This window comes from Sander lucioperca, chromosome 10 (assembly GCF_008315115.2).
Source record: "Sander lucioperca isolate FBNREF2018 chromosome 10, SLUC_FBN_1.2, whole genome shotgun sequence".
Lineage (NCBI taxonomy): Eukaryota > Metazoa > Chordata > Actinopteri > Perciformes > Percidae > Sander > Sander lucioperca.
This window is the reverse complement of record NC_050182.1, coordinates 12,582,088-12,604,256: the sequence shown is the minus strand read 5'-3', so window position 1 is coordinate 12,604,256 and position 22,169 is coordinate 12,582,088. Positions and strand designations below refer to the sequence as shown.

The following is a 22,169-nucleotide window of genomic DNA, read 5'->3' as shown; positions in this document are numbered from 1 at the left end:
GCTAAATGATCATCCCAGGCTGTTCTCCAACATAGATACAGTGTTATAAATACATGATAATGATTTCCTGCAACCTCTTAACACAATATATTTAGTCGTGGCATTAAACGTCAGTGTAGCCTACTGTAGTTTATCTCAAATTTGAATAATCCGGATCAATTTGCCGACCAATAGAAATCCTGTTTTCGAGCTGTCAACCGCTCGGTTGCGCTTTTAAGGCTGTCTGTCCACGTGGGGCCGCCGTAGACAGCAGCACGACCATGGATGTATTAAGCGATTAAGCACAGACAGTATATATTAAGAGAACTGGATACAGTGTTCCGCGGGAAGCCCCGTACGTTCCAATGAGAGTGCTCAAAACGCACGACCCGCCTCCAGCTCCAACTCAAAAGTATGATTAAATTAGGAAGTACGTCAAAACGCCTTTTGAGAGAGTTTAACAGCAGTTGGACCTTTTAAACTCAGATAAAAGACAGAAAAAGAAACGGTCAGACTTGGCTGTTAAGTTCACGGGTCACTCGCCGTGAGCAGGGTCATGGCTTTGCTGCCTTCAAAGTCCTCGGTGTTGTGGCTTCTTCTTGTTTTTGTGACAGCTCACAAAAGTGAAGCTGCAGGGAAAGTGAAACTGATCGAAGATGGGGCGGCCTCAGCCTGTGAGTCCCGAGACAACGCGATAAGCTTGAGATCCAGTAAAGACTCCTCGCCGGACGGGCCGGAGCCAGGAGACCCCGCGTCCGCGTTTACTGTCCTGACTCTGGATGGGGAGTTCTCCTACCAGCCCGGTGCTCTGCGGGGACCTCTCATCATCCACGCCTTCTCCAACAAGTCAGCGTTTCTGGAGTGCATGTGGAGCTCGGAGTCGTCCCTGACCAGCCTGGTGGAGGAGCTGCCCAACAGTACCCAGATGCTCTTTCTGTCCCTGGACGACTCTGCGCTCAGTGATGCTCTGTGGATGAGGGACCAGCTGCAGCAGGTCGCCCACGACAGGTGACCGGAGAGGAGCCACTGCTTTAAGGCAAAGTGTTGAAATGCAGTCCGGGTCCAAATACAAAACATGTGGCATAACTTACAAACTGAACTTACATCTCTATATGCTACAGTCAGGGAGTATCAGTGGTGGTAGAAGTATTCAGGTCCTTTACTTAAGTAAAAGTAGTGCTATACAACAATGTTAAAATACTTCATCACAAGTTAAGGTCATGCATTCAAAGCCTTACTGAAATAAAAGTACAGAAGTGTTATCAGCTAAACTTACTCAAAATATTAAAAGTAAACGTGCTTATTATGCAGAATGATAAGCCTCATTTACATGTTGCATCTGGCCAAGGTGGGGTTTTAAAGCAACATGAACCAACAGAGGCCAAATCACCTGTTGGGAAATTTGCTGGATTATTAGTCTAAAAAAGTTGGAAAATAATCTAATGGAACAGTCTTAAAGATCATGACAACATACTGTGTACTGTACCAAACACAGACAAACCACACTGAAAAAGAAGATGGGATGCAGAATATACTGTATACAAATACTCACTTGATATGTAAAACCTGTGTTGCAGTGTTTGTAATGGTGAAGTAGTTTCTTCATTTGTCAGTCTCCTATTTTTAGTTCCCCCATTGTTTTTGGAACGGTGTTTTTAGCGTTTTTTGTTTAATATCGAAGTTGCGTTTGTTAGGGTGATCAAAGATCTACTTTTTGTAAAGATTAGTTTTGAAAGCTTCAATATGCTTCAACTATTCAATATGTAAGATACATAAACCTTTCCATTTGTGCATGAGAAAATAGATTTAAGGAAAAGAAAAATGCAGATACACGCAAATGTACTAAAAGGTTAATTTTAAACATAATCATACATCAACTTAAATAAATTGATATAGATACATCCACATTAGTGTTGTAGTCATTAATGACCTATTATAGTGGTAATGAATAAAACGGTAACTATTATGTAACAATAATAATAGAAGAAAACAATTACATAAATAAATAAATAAAATCAATAAATAAACACACACACATACTATATATAAAATTATTATTCTAAAAAGAAATAAATAGTATACATACGTATGTAAATTAATAACTGGCACAGCAGTTAATTTATTATTTATTAAATATTTTTTACATTATTTTTAGACCGTATGCTTTTTGGTATACTATATATTTGGTATACTGCAGAAGGCTGAGTATCAACATTTGACAGTCTAAATAAATAAAACCATAATGCTTAACATCAGTTCTACGCTCTCATGTCTTTGAAAACCACATTTAACCTCCTGTATGTTTCTGCAGTAATAAGGAGGTCATGTCCAGGCTGCACTTCTCTCCGGTGCCGGTCTTCGCTCTGGGTAACTGGATACCCAATGTGCTTTACTACTGGCGCTGCAGGGCGCGCGGCTGCGTCTTCTCCCAGGCCGTTTTCAAATCCAAGGGTAAGAGCCCCGTCTCTTCACGGCCCTAATGGGTCTGATTCTTTCACTGATTGTTGGGATTATTGGGAGTGAGAGTGTCTTTTATCAGTAAAGTGTGTAAGGTAATACTACTATCGCTATTAAATACAGTACACTGGTAGATCTAGTAGGGATGAGTGAGTACAGCATTATCTGTATCTGTTAACCATATGAATTATCTGTATCTGTATCTGTACACGGACTGGGCGGGGCCTAACCCGGAAGTGGGCGGGATTTAACCCGGAAGTGGGTCGGGTTGTCTTGAAATGGGCGGGGCTTTAACCGGTTTGTTATTTTAAGCATGCAGTTGATATGGGTTGATCAGAAATTGTTATATTTATTGCTGATTAGAAAACTATTTACATGACAGCATCAGCATTGAGCTTCAGATCAATGGTTTTGATCACGATAACAAACAAACTATATACAGAACAAGAACAATGAATACAACACATGCGGTTGCAATTATGAAGTACAATGTAATGAACAAGAGTTTTCATACTCAACATAACTTTCTTTTTTTAACTTTAAATTTTTTTATGATCAGTGTGATTTTTTTTTGGTTCTTTTTTATTTTTTTTATTTCCACACCAGGTATGTGTGTGTGTGTGTGTGTGTGTGTGTGTGTGTGTGTGTGTGTGTGTGTGTGTGTGTGTGTGTGTGAGTGTGAGTGTATGTGAGTGAGTAAGAGAGAGACAGACAGAGAGAGAGAGAGAGAGAGAGAGAGGGGGGGGGCGGGAGGGACTGTGTTCTACGGATCAAATAGTCCGACGCTGTTTTTCAGATCTGTTTAGAGCCAGCTGACGGTTTAAAAAAGAAAAAAAACACGTCTGAACAAACCCCACGTTTACCAGAACTCTACTGGTTAATAAGTAAGTACTACAAACCGAAGTAAAAAACAAACCTGAAGCTGAAGAAACCCTAAACGTTAACGGAAAAGACCCGCGAACCTGAGTGACTGAGGGAGAGACAGAGAGAGAGAGAGAGCTGTTCTGTGTGAGTGAGCAGAGCGGGACACAGCAACACAATAAATCTGTATGTGTGTAGGGGAGGGGCGCTGTGACGACTAGCCTATCACAGAACGCAGACACAGTCAGCTACCCAATGAGGATTTTTATTCAATCCGAGCACAGATATTGACTCGTATTACTCGTATAATACCCGAGTATCCGGCTCAACTCTAAGATCTAGTAATATTTAATCTGCATGAGACACATTTTCTCATCATCTCAGCATCCCAGTTACTCCAACTACAGTGTACATTTGTCTTTTTTCCCCATATCACTAGCTATGGTGTTTTTTATGGCCACAATAACTGACAAAACTTTTAAGTTCTCTTTTTGCTGAGTTTTTGCTGTATACTGTTATAATAAAAATCCTCTCTTTTTTCTGTAAAATATACATTTTTGTGTGATGTATTTTTGCAATGAAGAGCTTGTATAAATTAACCATTTTGGTGCGACCCAGCCAGGCTGTGTGAACTTATACTGCAGCTTAAACCCTGCAGGTTTGTCTTTGTTCTTAAGCAAATAAACAGTAGTATCACAGGTTCAAGGGTTGATGGGTCGAAGGTGTGCATTTGGGTGTCGGTTTACTAAACTTCATTTTTAACCATCAACTATTTGGTTTCAAAACCTCTCACCAAAGACTGGGTGAGAGAGACTGCAAAATTAACCAGCCGGCTAAAACTGGCACATTTACTGAAATGTTGATTAATGTGCGTTGTACTTTTTTATAAAGAAATGAAATCAAATAAACCGTCATTAACATTTCTATTGGTTCCCAGAATTTCAGGGTGTAATGATACAATCAATTTAATTCAGTAGTTTTTGTGTTGTTTGAAGATTTGAGAGATGAATACAAACTATTTCCTAAAACAGCAGCAAGCGAGCACTCACTCATGTTGCATTTTTTGTTGACTGTATTGTTTTTCTGTCCTCCCAGGGTGGAACATGCCTATAATCATCAAGAGACTAGATGCCAGGTATGATTGGCTGATGACGCGCTGGGATCAGAAGTCGTATCAGCTGATAGGAGCAGGTGATGGGTGTGATCCTTGGCCCTCGGTGGCGGGTGCTGTGGCCTGGGTGTCTGAGGGCAACTGCTCTTTCTTCACCAAGGTCTGTTAATGTTAATGGTGATGAGCTTGTTGCTCAGATTGTTACCTCCAGATCGTAAAAGGTCTTTGACGATCAGCAAAGTAATATCCAGCAAGGACTGTTTGGAGAGTTTACATATTGAATTACACAACATATACATACATAATTATTTTCTGCTTATTTGTTTCAAAGCATGCACATTAAAGGGGACATATCACTCAAACATAACTCACTACAGTACCTCTGCAAAGGTGGGCCATATTTTTCCAGCAAGCCAATCAGAGCTTTTTAGGGCGGGTTTTAGGGAGGGGGGCTAAAAGAGACAATCGTGCTAAAACGGAGCGTTTCAGACAGAGGGGGAACCCAAAAAACAATTGGCCCTTCGCTAAGCCACGCCCGAAAACCGCCACAGGCCAATCGTGGCTTAACAACCGTAACTAGGCGCGGGAGGTCTGTCAAGCTTTCGAGCGAGGGAAACACCGTACGCCGAAACGTTGTGCAAATCCAATACCTGGTATCCTAAAAGTTTGGACGGGATGGTGGAATTTTTCCCTTCCCGAAACCTAAAACCCAAGGGGAGAAAGGCCGGGCGTGGATCAAGCAGTGTGGGAGGCCCCATTCACAACTAGCTAAATGTCGACAGGATTAACAAAAACACATACGTTTGCTCCAAGGCAAGAACATGCTAATGTTAGCTAGCTAGCTAACTCAGCACAGCATTGATTGGAAATAATGACGGTTCTTTGTTCATAATGCATATATTTGAACGTAAAATAAAGACAATTCTGGCGCAAAACGAACCTAGGGGTTAAATAACAGATGTGTACCCACTCTGTCGCTCTCTGGGACATGTTTTCAAGCTAGCGCAGACCGCTGATTAGCTTACAATGCTAGTATTCGGGGAACCGGGAAAGTAAAAACAAATCGCTATTTATACCACTAAAAAGGCTCAAAATATCACCACACTTCAACGGTAGCATAATGAGGGTCCCTAAATGTTAATTGAAGCATTGAGAACTTTGTAAGTGTACAGACAGTTTATTAAAAAGATAGATTATAAAGACAGTTGCGTTCTCGTATACAGGCAGCCGCCGTCTTGGGAGCTACTGTCTTTCTGCCCCGAATACTAGCGTTGTAAGCTAATCAGCGGTCCGCGCTAGCTTGTTTCAAGCTCCAAACACATTCGATTAGCATGAAAACATGTCCCAGAGAACGACAAAGTGGGTACACATCTGTTATTAACCCATCCTTAAGATGAGTAAAGTCAAGACGGAGGCTCACTGACATACTTTAAAATATATTTCAGCATTTTGTTAATCGCTAAAAATATAAGCAGGAGAATGTTATCATTGCAAAGTGTTCAAGCTAATGTCTTGTGTTGATTCATGGATAAGCTGTTTGATTTATAAGTATTATAATTATTAGATTATTTTCAAATGTCACTTACCCTGCTGTGCATGAACATAGCTGTTCCTCAATTTGTGTGTTTCCCATTTGAATGGTCAGCGTATGAGGCGGCTCACATTATTGCTTGACCTATAGGATTTAGCTTCAATTTTGATGAAATTATTCTCTCATCAGTTGCATATTATGTCGTGGATATAAACCTCGAATGCATACTGCAGTCCCTTTTGTCTTGCTCTCTCAGATTGCTCTCTCAGATATTTCACCTGTTCGCCAAAAATTACTAATTATCTCCTTGGGAATGTCTGACACCGGTGCATACATACTGTAACGGACGTGCCAGACACGAAAGCTTGACAGGCGTAGCAACAGTAACTAAGGAGGGCGGGGCTTAGCGAAGGGTCAGTTATGACTCTGAAAATGAGCATAATCCTTTAAAGCAACACTAGAGAACTTTTCCCGCTTCTGTCCCCCTACAGGAACTACAGCAGTTCCAATGAGACAACCTGTAGGGGGACTGAAGCGGGAAAAGTTCTCTAGTGTTGCTTTAAAGGCTGGACCTCTAGTAGCAGTATGGAGCGGTTTTTCTATTAATATCCAGCAAGGACTGTTTGGAGAGTTTACATATTGAATTACACAACATATACATACATAATTATTTTCTGCTTATTTGTTTCAAAGCATGCACATTAAAGTGGACATATCACTCAAACATAACTCACTTTGTGCTTGTGCACAAACATTTGGGTATCTGGAGTGACTACCAACCCACAAACAGTGAAATAAGACGACCCAGTCAGTTTTGTGTGGGCTTCCTACAGTAGATCAGAAAACATGGGATTCAACAAGCAATATAGATTTGGCTCCCCTTCCTATGTCACATGCTTAAAGAGACAATCGTGCTAAAACTGAGCGTTTCAGACAGAGGGGGAACCCAAAATTCAATTATGACTCTGAAAATGAGCATAATCCTTTAAAGGCTGGACCTCTAGTAGCAGTATGGAGCAGTTTTTCTCTGAGTCTTTGTTTTGTTTTGTGCACAAGGATGCACAGTCTGTCATTTTTTCCTTGAAAAATGACTTAAATGAATAATTTCCTGTCAATTGCCTGATTCATTAAAGGACGAATTGCTTCAGCACATTTAAGCTCACTCTATATGAATTACACAACCTACTACACAATAAGTTATTTTCACACAAAAAAAGATCATCAAGTCCGGAACAATTCCTTTTCTGCTTATGTGTTTCAGTTTTATAAATGTTAGTCATAGACCTGTTCAAAACCTTCACTCCTCCCATCTCCCTGAGTTGTGACCCTCTGTAATTTACACACAGTCATATTTTCTTTCATAAGCCAGCTAAAACAACAAGAGGACATATAACGGAAAGTCTGGAATAATAATAGGTTTCTGTTTGGTTTTATGACTTGAACAATAAACATTCTCTTGTTGCAGCTTCTCGAATGGGAAGATTTTTTGTTTTATAATGTAAATTGAATATCTTTGGATTACAGACTGTTATCTGAAAAAATCTCTTTAGACTCTGGGCAATTATGATCTGCTTTTCTCACTATTTTCTTACATTTTATAGACTAAACTATTAATCGAAAGAATAATCAACAGATTAGGTGAAAATGATCATTAGCTGCCATTTGACTTTTTCTTCTTTATAGCCAGCCACCATTCCCTCCTAACTTTGTTTTTAAACACACAGGAAGTATTGGCTTTCATATAATCAATCATCAATCCAAACCCTCCAGGTGCAGAACATGGCCAAATCCAACGCCTCCGGTGTCCTTGTCTACGCTTTCCCCGGTAACCCCATCCAGGACATGAACTGTGACGGGGATGAATGCGACATAAAGTTGGACATCCCCGCTGCCATGGTGCATCTGGAGGGTTCGGTCTCTCAGGCACTCGAGTAAGACACACTGACCTGGAGGATTAAAACCCTCTTCATTTTGATGGTTAACATCCTTGTACACAGATTAACTGAACACGTTGAAGGTTAAAGTAACTATTCTCTAAAGTCTGTTTACTTCCTCTCTACTGAAGCTGCTCACCTGGTCTGGGCTCAACTTTAAATGATGTTTCCAAAATATTTTATAAGCTTTTCGGGGGGTGGGGGTGGTGGGGGGCTGTACTTCCGTGATGAACGTGCGTCACTTTGTAAAACACGTTATAATGCTTGCCTAGCTGCTAGCATGGCACGCCCTCATACTCTGCAACTGACAAGCTAGCAGTACTTACTGCGCATGTGCGACTCCCAACAAAGATGGAACAGAAGTGAGATGTCTCACTCTGTAGCTAAAAAAGAGAGCTCAACACACAGGGTGAAAAGAGGAGCTGCAACAATGTGCAGTACAACAAAAATATCGTGTTTTCTGAAAATTAAACCACATAAACCTATTATGGTACAACCTCTAAATACAATTATGAACCTGAAAATGAGCATAATATGAGCACCTTAAGAACAGAGAATCTAACAGTAAAAGTGTAATTATGTGTCAATGTTAGCTCATTAAAATCCCTGTTAGTTATATATTTTTTTTAAATGTTGTACCATACTGTATCATTCATCATTGTGGTATGATACTTCTGAATTTGTATTGTAGGTTGGGACAGCTGGTGTACGTCTCCTTCCAGCACACCCCGTCCCCAAACTTCTTCATCAGTATCGACCATCAGGGGGCGCTGGCTGAGACTGGCTGGCTTCTTTACCCCTCGTTCAGCTTCATCAACTGGCAGGCACAGTGGTAAGCACACAAATGAAGGTCTAAATGGTTGAAGAGACTCTGCAGAAGAGTTCATTCTATTTTTAATCTATTTACTTGACTTATCAGAATAATAGATCCTCATTTAGATGGTGGGAGAGTAGTCTGAGGGGAAATGTCTCTTAACATCGAGCTTAATAATCAATTTGCATCTGTCTCTGTCTCTAGGTTTGATTTCTATGCAGATCTGCAGACCAAACTTCAAAGTCCTGCAAAGGTTGTTTCTGTTTTTGACAAAGTCCAAATGCAGGGGGAGAAAGGAGCGGTGGCCACGGTCGACCTGCCTTTAGGTAACTTCATATGTGTCACTGATGTTATTCTACGATAGATAGATAGATAGATAGATAGATAGATACATATATATATATATAGTCCCATGAGGGAGATTTGTTTTCACAATCTGTTTCATGCACATGGCAATATACGCGGACAAATACATCAACAGATAACATAAAGACAGATACTGTATATAGACACATAAAAACAACCACATTTACGACGACGACACCGGATCTATACAAAGTCAGCGAGATAGTTTGTATAGCAGTGCTATGGCAGAAGCACCAAACTTCTGCCAAAGCGAGTCCTTCTACACCTCAAAGTCCTGAATCTGCGGCCAGATGGCAGCAATGTAAAGTGTGGATATAGAAGGTGATTGGTGTCATTGACAATGGCGAGGGCTATGCATTAAGACAATGTCTGATTGTGTTCAATAGTAGGAAAACTATAAATGTGCAAAGAAAGTTTATTGCAGGTTTTACAGACTCTTACTGTGTAGCTGAGGTATGAGAGGACTAGCAAACAGATTGAGGTCTAACCTCGATGATGCAATCTATTTTATGGAACACTTCTATCCAAAGCATCCATTAGGGACCGCTGAAAACAGCGAACCCTGTTCTGAATAACAACATTAGCGTGCAGAGGTGAGGGGAGTTTGCATTAGAGCATCAGTGTGAACTGCAGCACGAGGGGAACTCTTAACATTTTAATGATACTAACACTTGCACACTATGTCTCTCTGCAGCCCTGTCAGCCTTCGACATGCTGGAGCTGGATGCGTCCCTGTCGTGTCCTGGCAGGAGAGACTCGTCCTGCGCTCACTGGGATCACACAGTTCAGCTGTTTGTCTGCTGTGATCCTCTCGGTTCATACTGCAACACGGAGCTGGGCCGCTGGATCACTGCCTTCCGCAGGTACAATGTTGATCATGTGAAACACTTTGATGGCACGAATACAAAAGATGATCATAATAATTACTATTAATAATCCACAGTATTTGTGGAATAAATACATGTATATGTGCTGTCTGTGGGTCTTTCAAAATTCAGAAAAATGGTAATCTATCTAAATGTAAGGCTTTAAAAAGTAATAAAAGGAAAACCTGAGAGGTATATTAAATCTGTTTTGCTATTTTCGATTGACAAACACGTCAGCACAGTATATTCAGGGATTTCGCGGGGTCTTAAAGTGGACATATTATGCTTTTCCGTGTTTTCTGTCATATCTACAATATATTCAAATAATGAGGTAAATGTATTTTAGACAAATCCCTGTGAGCTAAAACGTTCAGATTTCCAACTATTCTGAACGCTCCGTTTTCAACAGTTTCTACTCGGCTAAGTGTTACGCAACTCTAAGCCGGCCTTCTATGATTGGTCATCTGCTCCAAGTAGGCAGGACTGGAGTGTTTTTTTTTAAGCCACTGCGGTGTTAACATTGTCGCATGTAACTACATGCTAACGGCAGTAAACAATGTCACCTTGGCTGCATTGTCGTTAAATTCTCCCTAATTCCGGGTCACATTACTCCTGAAACGTTTTCTGTTCATGTAGTATCTGGTTTAAAATGCTTTACTGCTGTTATACCATGGTCTGGGTGAATACTCGATTCTGATTGGCTGCAGGGTGTCCATAAAAAAGTGATGTAGGACACCTACTAAAGGAGTTTCGGTGAAACTGACTGTTTACTGTTCTAAATGAATGCGCTACATTAAACAAAAAGGAAATGTGAATCTGTTATTTCCAACTCGTCCTCTGAACACCACAGGATGGCGCTAACAGGTATTAATGGACTTCGGCGTCGGCCGGTTCACGCCTCACCGTCGTCCATTAATACCTGACAATGGACACCTCATCGGGCATTAACCCTTACATATATTCTATTAAGTGTCCACTGCTAACTATAGTAGCTACATGGCTAACGGCAGTAAACAATGTCATCTGGGCTGCCATGTGTTGCATCTAGGCCTGTCACTATAACACATTTTGCTGGATGATAAATTGTCCCAGAAATTATTGCGATAAACGATAATATTGTTGTTCCGAGACCATTTTCACCTAATATAATGATAATGGCATAATAATGCAGGTACACCTTTTCAAAGATCAATAAACTTTTATTTCTAAAGAATATTTAACACGAACTGGAAGACATTTTAAATATCCACAATGTGTCTTTGATCTCCTTTAGTATGTCGTCTTTCACGCTGTTGTACAGTTGTGGAATTGCCGTTTGTGACACCTATGTTCTCCTAGGTAATTCGTACTGGCTGTCAAATGTTTGCAGCATTCTTCGAGTGTCGACTAGACTACAGACTCTGTACTACATTTAACAATTATTTATTAAACACTAAATATTAAATTTAAATAATATATAATTAATAAATTATATCTATCTATATCTGTGTGGCTATCTGCCACATGGCGAGTAAATGTTTGTACCAAAATAGTTCTGTTTTTCAGTCTTCATTTTGGCGAAGGTGCAGCTATACTTTCTTCTGTTCCTCTGCTGTCTGCAGGTTGAAGCTTCGCGAGGGCGGGCCGACACACACACACACACACACACACACACACACACACACACACACACACACACACACACACACACACATACAAAAACACTGGCGAAACTCTGACACACTTTCCACACTCCGTGTCCGCGGACAGCTGTAGGCTTGTACCGTTAATGTTCTGTGCATTGTCGGAAACATGCAGCCACTTGCCTGACACCGCTTGCGAGGCTGACAAGTCCACAGCGGCGTGTATGTCCGAGCCTGTCTCCTCCTGTCTCCTCGTTACTCTAAGGAACGGAGAGTGGTCATCCAGTCTCTTTGAGAGAGAGAGAGAGAGAGAGAGAGAGAGAAAGAGAGAGACAAGGAAAACAAACAAGCATGCAAATGGAAATTATTGCGGCCGGAAAAATTATCGTGCGATTAATTGATTTATTGACTATCGCGACAGGCCTAGTTGCATCTCACATTGACGGTGAATACAGGTACAGCAGCCATGGGCAGTATGAGAAAAATAAAGTGTTTTTTTAAACATTAAAGCATGTAAACATGTTCTAGTACTCACACAAAATGCAAGTATAATCCTGAAAATGCCATATAATAGTTGCCCTTTTAAAAAGTCTTAAAAAGTCTACAATTTCAAAATCAAACATTTAGGCCTTAAAAAGTCTAGGTTCAATCAATTTAAACGGGTCTTAATTTTTCTACGCCCATGCAACGCTACCTCTGATTCTCTTTTTTTTTTTTATTCCGTGGTGTAGTAGTTCTTTCTTTCACAAGTCTAAATATAATCCGCTGTATTAAGACTACAAATGAGACCAACATACAGCTTATATTGCAGCCAATCATCTTTCGTGTTATTGGCTCTCTTTCTGATTGTACCACAGACATAAAACTGATTTTATTTTTCAGCTTTGAGGAAGTGCAAGTTTAGCGATACTTGGCTTGGAAAACTGAATTTAGGGCTTAGTTGATGTTGTGATAAAGGTCTTAAATTTCATTCATAATGGTCTTATAAAGATCTTAAAAAGTCTTAAATTTGACTTGCAGAAACCCTGATATTAACTTATATAGCATTAAATTACTCTTGACTTGACTGTACTCTGTGTGTGTAATTTGGGCAGAGGTATTGGGCGCTGGCTGACGGACGTGTCCCCTCTGATCCCTCTGCTGGACAGCAACAAATGCACCCTCACCATGAAGACGGTCCCCTGGGCGATGCCGTGGATCGTCTCCCTTAACCTGAGATTCAGTGTCAGCAACCGGACAGGTATACACTGTCATAACACTGAACCTACATTTGACAACTGTGAAACCTATCATGATGTTTGTGGGTGTACTGAGCAGGTAGTATAGTGAGGCATTTACTGCTTAACAGTGAAAACACACCGGGCACGTAAGCTACGTATAGCCGCGTAGCGCAGCTGTTGTTTTTTTTTCGGCGCCCATTTTACCCAATCTGTCCGTTCATACCGGGCGCGTAGAGTCCGCGTCGGACCGCGAGCGAATGTGTAAAGCCAGGCAGGTAATCACATACAGGAAGACCACAGTGCAGCCAGATACTTTACAAAAATAAAAAAATTTCAAAATAAAACACCTATAGGTTTATGGTGATTTTGGCTGTCTTGACTTCTCACAGCGAGACACGCGATCAGGCACACGGAGAGAGACCGACGGAGGGACAGAGAGAGTGACACACACACACACACACACACACAGCCACAGCCACATATAGGCACAATTACCACAGTTTTCCTACTCATTTGTCTCTTTCTATGAAAGAGAGAGAGATTTCGTGAAAGATTTAGGTGAAAGAGACGGGTGTGACCTGCCAGTGACCTGAAAACAAGGGCTAGTGAGTTATTGCATTTTGACCCACTGATTTGGCTCGCTTATCAACACGGTTAGCAGCAGCGTCAGTGACAGGTCATTGAGGCAATTAAAGTACTTTAACACACTTAGTTCTGATTGTCGCAAATGATACACATATTTCAAGATTCGGTGTGTCCCAAGGCTATCATTATCTCCGATCCAACATCCACAGAGCCGGTTAGGAGTCAAAGAACCAGAACATGTCTGAGAATCTTCACATTTTTGAGTTTTCTTCAGTATTTTAGTAATCCAGTGATAGTTGTCTGTACATCCATGTGTACATAATCACACCTGGCCAGGTGAGGAGACAGCTGGAGAGGCTTCACCAGCGCAAGGCTGCTGTCCCGGACGGCATCAGCCCCAGGGTCCTGAAGACCTGCGCCAGTTAGGTGTCTGCTGTTCTCCAGCATCTCTTCAACCTGAGCAGAGGGTGCCGCTGCTGTGGAAGACGTCCTGCCTTGTCCCGGTCCCCAAGAAGTCAACTTCATCTGGCCTCAAGGACTACCGCCCAGTGGCTCTCCCATCCCATGTGATGAAGGTGCTGGAGAGGCTGGTCTTGGCCTAGCTGAGGCCGCAGGTGAGATCTTCTCTGGACCCTCTACAGTTTGCCTACCAGCCTTGTCTGGGAGTGGACAACGCTGTCATCCCTCTTCTCCAGCGAGCTCATTTGCACCTGGATGGCGATGGCGGCACTGTGAGAATCACATTTTGTGATTTGGCAGGTGCATTCAACACCATCCAGCCCTGCTACTAGGTGAGAAGCTGCAGCTGATGGGTGTTAGTGTGCCCACAGTCTCGTGGATCACTGACTACCTGACAGGCAGACCACAGTTTGTCCGTCTGGACCGTGTTCTGTCTGATGTGGTGGTGAGTGGTACATGGGCTCCACAGGGGACTGTGCTGTCTCCTTTTCTGTTTACCTTATACACCACAGACTTTCAGTACAACTCAGTCATGTCACCTACAGAAGTTTTCTGATGACTCTGCAGTTGTTGGGTGTATAAGGGATGGACAGGAGTATGAGTACAGAGTGCTGGTGGACAACTTTGTGGAGTGGCCTAGTAAGAATCCACTGCTAGTAAACGTGGATAAGACCAGAGAGATGGTGATTGACTTCAGGAGGAAGGGAGCGGCTCCGCAGCCCCTTTGCATTCTTGGTGGAGATGTGGACATGGTTGAGGAGTACAGATACCTGGGTGTCGACATCGACAACTGGCTGAACTGGAAAATCAACAGCACTGCTGTTTACAAAAAGGGGATGAGCAGACTCTATTTCCTGAGGAAGCTGAGATCCTTCAACGTGTGCAGCAGATTGGAGATGTTCTGGGGTGATGTTCTCCTGCTCACCCAGTAGAGTGTGCGCCCCATGTAGGCTGAGGCCTTGGCAGCGGCCCGGGTTCGAATCAGACCCGCGGCCCTTTGCTGCATGTCGTCCCTCCTCTCTCCCTTTTCCTGTCTTCAAGCTATCCTGTCGATTTAAAGGCCATAAAAAGCCCAAAAAATAATCTTAAAAAAAAAAAAAAAAAAGAATGTTGGAGATGTTCTACCAGTCTGTTGTGGCCAGCGCTCTGTTCTCCCCTGCCATCTGCTGGGACAGCAGCATCGGAGCCAGCGACACAAACAGACTGAACAAACGTTATTGGATGCAAACAGGAGACATTTGAAGCTGTGGTGGAGAGGAGGTCACTCAACAAATGTTATCCATTATGGATAACAGTTAGGATAACCACCCTCTCTACCCAACACTGGTCCAACAGAGGAGCACCTTCTCTAAGAGGCTCCGACAGCTTCGATGTCACACTGACCGCTACAAGAAATCATTTCTACCACAGGCAATACAACTTTTTAACACTTCATCACTGAGTGTTAGCTAAGACTCATGTACATCACAACTGCACTAAGTGCAACTTGCACAATAGATTTACTTACATCTTTATTAATACTATTTAAGTAGTTGTTAATTTGTATTCCTAACTTGTATTTATTTTAAATATTTGTTCTTGTATTCTATCCTATTTATTATTTCATGTATATTCTGTATGTGTGCTGTATTCATGTATATTTTTCTGCTGTAACACTGTAATTTCCCATTTTTGGGATCAATGAAAATCTATCTATCTATCTATCTATCTATCTATCTATCTACTGCAAACAGGAAGTGCTAATAACTAATCCAACTTTTAATGGGGACAGTTTGCCAAAATGTAAACAAATATAAGCTTAAAAGATGGGGCTCAAATTGTAACCCACAGCTGACTTACTTTCTGTTTACATGCTCCAAATGCACCAGGGTTTCTCAGTTTCATTTACAGAAAGTTTACGTTATAACAATGTAAAGTATATATCAATATTTCAATATAAAATAGCATATACCATGATATAAAAATGGGTCCATATAACCCATCCTCACCTCTAGCCACTGCATTGGTTGGAGGTATGACAGATCATGGTTTAATTCATCATATTACAGTGGTGTCACAAATATTTCCAAACAGCAGTAATGAGTGCCTCGCAACTCTATTTTTAAATTAGTATACATTCAGTTGCGTGAACAAAACTTAGTATAATATCATCATGTCATCAACCACAGCACTGCAGTGTTTAACAGACGTCATCATTGATTTGAGACCCTTTACTGTACATCAAATGTTATTCACCCTTTTTGCTGATTTGAAAAGTGCTTTGATAAACAGCATTTTAGCAGCTAGGACATAGAGCTCTCACTATGTGCATTACAGTATTGTTTATAGCACCCTTGTTGTCAAAGCAAACACCAGCTGTGTTTTTTTTTTTTTTTTTTTTAAAACACCAAATTCACAACAATTTTATGCTCAGACCTGAACTCTCCCACTGTGAGAACGGAGAGCTGCGACCAGTAGCGGAGATAGCGTGGGTGCTTGAGTGCTGCCGCCCCAGGGCCCTTTGCCAATTAGGGGCCCCTCAAACGCCACCGATCTTGCGTCACTTGGCGAGAACGGGGCCCTCGCCAAGTGACACATTATTAGCTGAAAGAAGCTAATTACTGCATATGATCTCACGTTGTGATAATCCAGCTCTTCTTATCAAACATATATAGATAATAGTGCCATGTCAATTATATAGTGTGGCACTGTTTGAGCGCTCTTGGCCTGTTCAGCACCATCACTGTCCATCAGCTGTCGCTGTCTGTGCTGCTGAAACATTTTTACTTGACTGGCAAACTGCTTTCTTTGTTCGTCAATACAAACTTGTCAAAAAATGTGACTTTTCTTTGTGTTTTATTTGACTTATAGGCTTACTTGGCTCAACAACTGACACATTATAACATGCATTCATCAGATATTTTACCGTTTTTAACGGTTTTAATTTAAAAATGACTTGATAGCAGAGGGCCCCATGATGAAGCTCCGCCCCCACTGTACTGAGAGCCTAGCTCCGCCCCCACTGTACTGAGAGCCTAGCTCCGCCCCCAGCTGCAACTGAAATTATGTGATCCCAGAACATTTTCTGTCCATTTTCTCTCACTGGAGGAGCTTTCAAAAGCAGGGAGCAGAAATCTCTCTGCAGGAAGGAACAGTCCGTCTGTAAATATTTACTGGAAGATATCTGGATCAAAACAGCAAAGATGAAGCTTTTAGTTACAGGAAATACTCCGCTTCCTTACAGGAACAGATACAGTCTGTGTAATTATGACACAAAGAATATTTCAGGGAGTAAACAGGAGCCTGTCAGGCATGATTAGAGAACAGATACCAGTTTTTTTTTCAAGACATGGCGCCATATACTTATATCTTATGAAGTGATGTGAGTGTATATAGAGTTAAAGAAAAAGAAGACTCATCTTTACCAGCTGCAACATACTTCCTCCACAACTGTAACTTTGTCAAGTAATTACTATGCAAACATTTTCATGAGCTACAAAGTCTTCTGTGTTGCAGATCATAGTGTAAAGAAGCTCCGCCCTTTCAAAGTGATGTCACTGTACAGCGGGGGAACTTTCAACAAAAACTACAACATGAGATACCAGCCAACTAAAGTCTCCGTCCCGGCATCTACCAAAAAGGTAACGGCTCTGATGGCGATCACTAATCATTTAAAGAGCTTCTTGTCTCATCTCAGCAGCTGTGTATCTGTTCTCAGGTGGAGCTGTACGCCGTCATCACGGCCCACGGCTACGATGACAAAAAATGCGGAGAATTTTGCATCACCTCCCACAACTTCTTGATCAACGAAGTTTTCAACAACACACTCACATTTGATTCTGCAGGTGAGAAATGTATGAAGGAACATTTACAGGAGGTAATCCTACTTCAAGGTCCATTTTTAGTAGCTGTTGTGGAGCTTTTGATCATATTACACCATCTTCATCAGCAGATGGAGTTTGCCCACTTGTAATTCAATATTTGATGTTCAAATGTCCAGTTTTCTGACCTTTTTAAGGGGCTTCTTGTTGTAGTCTGTCAGGAATAATGGCGAGGCTTGGACCCAAAATGCAGAATGAAGAATTTATTGCCAAACTTACAACAAAAAGTGTCCAGGGGTAGGCCGGCAAACATGAAAATAAATCCAAACAGGCAAGAAGGCTGAACACGAGACACAACGCAAGACACTGAGACCTGAGACAAAGCAAGAAAACACAGACAGTACAGAAACAAGTGATCCGACCCAAGATAAAGACAGCACAGAGACTAAATACACAGGGTAACGAGGTAACAAGAGACAGGTGACACGAGGAATCAGTAACGGGTGAAACAAATCAGGGTGAGGCAGACAGTCACAAAAGGCGGGAAAACACAAGGCAGGAAGTAAAACAAGACATGACAAGGGAGAAAAACCAGACTACAAAATAAAACAGGAAACAGACCATACACAACCATGACACTTCTCATCCATGTGGCTATAAGTTGAGTCAATATGAAGGAGCAGTCCTTAAAGTGTTCAGAACATTTTAAATATAAACATTTATATAACTGAAAGTTCCAGAAATGGGCCTTGAAGTGAGATAGATTTGTCCAAGATCAAGAGTGAACTTTAAAACTCAACATTTAGAAGTAAAATCTCTGTTAGTAAGTTGCTGTTAGTATGTTGATCAATAACCTAATGTCCACCACCTTAAAACATACGTTAATAGTAAATTTGCCTATTTAATGTTCAAGTGACAAGCTGAACCTTAACTTAATCATGAATTATGTAAAATGTCGCACATGTTGATGGCCTCGCCTGTTCTTGTTTTTAATTGTTGATGTCGTCAAATGTCTTCTTTTGTCCAACCAACCGTCCAAAAACCAACAATTTTTTTTTAAATAAAATGCTCACATTTAAGAAGCTGGAACAAATAGTGGCTTGGTTAAGTTCTTGTCAATTACTGTTCTCTTCATCAACTAATTGATAAATTGGCCTGAGGACTTTGAGTGATTGATTGATTAAATGGTAATTTCTTTTCATATCCTTTTTGGGGTCATGGTGGGGAACCATCAGGAACACCTCTGGGCTGCACTCTGCAGGTGAAAGATGGCGCGGTACCAAACGAAGCCGGTACGTGGCTGTACGGGCGCGGAGGCTGGTGTGATGGACTACAGGTCGATCCCTGGAGGACCGATATCACCAAACAGGTACGGCCCTACGACCCCACACTTTATCATTTGATCCTAATTGTATTATCAATCTCAAACCTTTTCATTTAATCTACAATAGCTGTTGTTTAAAGGACAATTCCAGCCCAAAATGAACCTAGGGGTTAATAACATATGTGTACCGAGTCGACCGTTCTCTGGGATCAGTGTTGGGGAGTAACGGAATACATGGACCGGCGTTACGTATTCAGAATACAAATTATGAGTAACTGTATTCCGTTACAGTTACAATTTAAATAGTTGGTATTTAGAATACAGTTACATTGTTGAAATCAATGCATTACATGACGATACTTCTCTATTTCACGAGTTTATTCACTCTCTGAATAAATTAAGGCAACTCCGTGCATTTCCCAGAAGCCCCAATATGAAAACAAAAAATTGAGCTATTTGCGTGATCACTGGTAGAGGTAGAGATGGAGCCGGAACTGACACAACAGAGCCAGGGCAGGAATGCGTTCCTATCTTGGAAATTCAAACAGCATATCACATTAAAGAAAGAACAGGGAGAACGAAATATAACTGTGCAGTGCAACCTCTGCTTGCCAGCAACCGACCTCCTTTCAGCGTCCAAATTACTCCACCTTAGAAGAAGAACACACCAGAATAGGCCTGTTTAGTAAGCTGTATGTGATGGCCGCATTCCTACACTTATAAAATGCAATTCAATGTGGAAGTAATCCAAGTATTCAGAATACGTTACTCAGATCCGTACACGTTATTAACCCCTAGGTTAATTTTGCGCCGGAATTGTCCTTCAAGCTGCAGTTCCCCTCATCTCTACGGAGATTTTATCGTTTTGGTTTTATGGCCCGATACTTAACGTTTTGGCTCTAAAACTGATCTACACAACCTGCTCAGTACCAAACAGCCGATAGATACAGTTAGTGACCAGCTGGTGAACATAGTGGAGCATTTAGCAGCTAAAAAGCTGGATATTTTACTTGGGAGTTGGTGGAGACCAAAACTGAGCTAAGAGAGGACTAAATATTGGACTTACATTCATCAGGTGGCCAGAAACATTTTAAATGAATGCTGATGTTGCTTGTTATGCTGGATGTGTAAATTCAGCAACTTTTAGGTGATATCAGGTGTTTTCTTTGCTTGTCAGTGGTCATTGAAGAGAAACTGATAACTGCTAGTGACAAGCCCATCAAGCTGCCAATGCTGGGAAGCTGTTTGATTCCTCCCATCAAAAAACACCACTGTGGACACTCAAGAAATTGTGGTCCAAACTGTGTTTGGGGGAGCAAGCATTGCTGTTGACAGCGTCTCTTTTGTTGCTATCAAAGTCTTCACATGGTGGCTTTAAAGGAGCCAGCAATGTGATGTCTGTATTATTTACTGAGTGTGTCGATCCTTTTCTGTTTCTGTCCTCTTTCAGCTGAACATGAGCAAGTTTGAATCCAACACTGTCGTCTACTTCGGCTTGTTCGAGGGAAAGGATCCTAATCCATCCAGGGACCCTGGATACATCATCATGTCTTCTTTTCTAGTCTTTTACAAATGATGCCACTCTGTAAAACTCTACATTTTAAATGATGATGTATATTAATGAATCTGTTACTGAATGTAAAATATAAGTCAAAGATTAAAATTTCTATTTTCCTATTGCTGTCACTGACTGTTTCCATTACTCTTGCTCCTGTTTCATTAACTTGCCTTGACAGGAGGTAACCTTAATAGCACTTATGGAAAATATCACCCACCACGCTCACCCAGCACGACCATCCATTTTCGTTTTTTCTCAAGACGTTACCCCGAAGTCAACAAGAAGAAGCCTTGCAGCTAAATAGGCACTCAATGTGCTTTTTATGCCTCAAGCTGAATATGCATTGCCGGGACGCTAAAATGTCCCGGTTTACACCAACCACTATGATATTGTCCCGGTTGTCAGCGATTACATAGCCGACGTGGTCTTATTATAGCCCGATCATTAACTAAACCCATGTAGAAAGACTAAAGCAGGGGTGGCCAACCAGTTAGGTATAAAGAGCCACAAAAAAAAACGCACCATAGCAAAAAGCCACACAACACAGGCACATCCACACTACAACAGCAACAGTGTCTTCCAGATCTGATGACAGTCATAATACATAGCAGTTTTCATAGTTTTTTTTCTCACTTAGATTGACTCAGTGGGAAACCTGACAGTCTTTGTTATCCACAGTCCTTTTCAGGTCTTGCTTGAACTCGGCTGTGGCCTCTCGAAGCAACTCTCTCAATCATTTGTCACTAAAGGGGCTTTCAAACAGTCGGATTCAGCAGTGAAAGGGTTAACGAGGAAGGTGATCTGTGGCCGCTGTTTTTCCTCAGGTTGCAGAATCTGTCCACAAAACTCTGCTGCATTATTTTCCATTTTTAAATAACTGGCAAATGTATTGGCAGTATTGGCAGATGCATTCAAATGTGTTTTTTTTACTTATCTGAAATACTGTATGTTTCAGAAAAGTTAAAAACAACAATCAACCAATGACACAGCCCCCAGCCACACAGTAAGAGCCTCACAGGAGCAGGTAAAGAGCCGCATACGGCTCAAGAGCCACAGGTTCGCCACCCCTGGACTAAAGCGTCCAGCGTATGACTTTAACCAGGGTTCAAAATAGGCACCACCTAGCAGCCAAATGCTGGTAAAATATGCAAGTGGCTGGTAGATTTGCTTCACTCACCAGCCAAAAAAACAATGGTCATCTATTGAGTGGCTGGTAAAATTTGAACATTCACTAGCCATATGGCTGGTGGACGAAAAAGTTAATTTTGAACCCTGATTTTAACAGTGTGTGTGTGTGTGTGTGTGTGTGTGTGTGTGTGTGTGTGTGTGTGTGTGTGTGTGTGTGTGTGTGTGTCAGTCAATCGTAGCGGTCTGCGTCTGCATAATCTGCAGCCAGTGTTACAATGTATATTTGTAAACATTGTCACAATGCCTCTTCTTATCTGTCTCATTTTAACCAGTTCCTCCAGGTCCGCTGGAAAGTCAGCAGACGAGCGCTGGGTGGAAATGTTCGCGCATTTCAAAAGCAGTGAGATTCGGTTAAAAATGTAGGTCTCCTTTGTCAGTTCGCCATGTGTCTACCGGACACAAATGCTGCAGATCCCTGAACAACACATGGACAGACGAGAGGAACCGCATGACCATTCCCACCTTAAAGGTGCTACTCGTCACACGGGCCAATT

At 41.5% G+C, this 22,169-nt stretch overlaps 1 protein-coding gene across 2 annotated transcripts; it reads left to right on the top strand.

Annotated features, from left to right (window-relative positions):
- The first annotated feature begins 355 nt into the window (after positions 1 to 355).
- LOC116036042 lies at positions 356 to 20,529 on the top strand. 2 transcript variants are annotated; one of them, XM_031279468.2, is made up of 12 exons: positions 356 to 987; positions 2,291 to 2,430; positions 4,393 to 4,568; positions 7,710 to 7,870; positions 8,565 to 8,705; positions 8,892 to 9,013; positions 9,748 to 9,916; positions 12,636 to 12,781; positions 17,286 to 17,425; positions 17,503 to 17,629; positions 18,841 to 18,974; positions 20,380 to 20,529. In XM_031279468.2, exons 1-12 carry the CDS (start codon positions 536 to 538, stop codon positions 20,503 to 20,505), a joined length of 2,034 nt encoding a protein of 677 aa, XP_031135328.1. In that variant the 5' UTR covers positions 356 to 535; the 3' UTR covers positions 20,506 to 20,529. The 2 variants fall into 2 exon arrangements, with proteins under 2 accessions (XP_031135328.1, XP_031135329.1); XM_031279469.2 differs by having other exon boundaries at positions 357 to 987; positions 17,301 to 17,425.
- The last annotated feature ends 1,640 nt before the right edge of the window (positions 20,530 to 22,169 follow it).

Coding starts and splice junctions, on each gene's coding strand:
- LOC116036042 (XM_031279468.2), top strand. CDS start 536: ATGGCTTTGCTGCCTTCAAAGTCCTCGGTGTTGTGGCTTCTTCTTGTT. Junction 9,917..12,635: donor TGGATCACTGCCTTCCGCAG/GTACAATGTTGA, acceptor TAATTTGGGCAG/AGGTATTGGGCGCTGGCTGA. Junction 12,782..17,285: donor CAGTGTCAGCAACCGGACAG/GTATACACTGTC, acceptor TGAGCTACAAAG/TCTTCTGTGTTGCAGATCAT.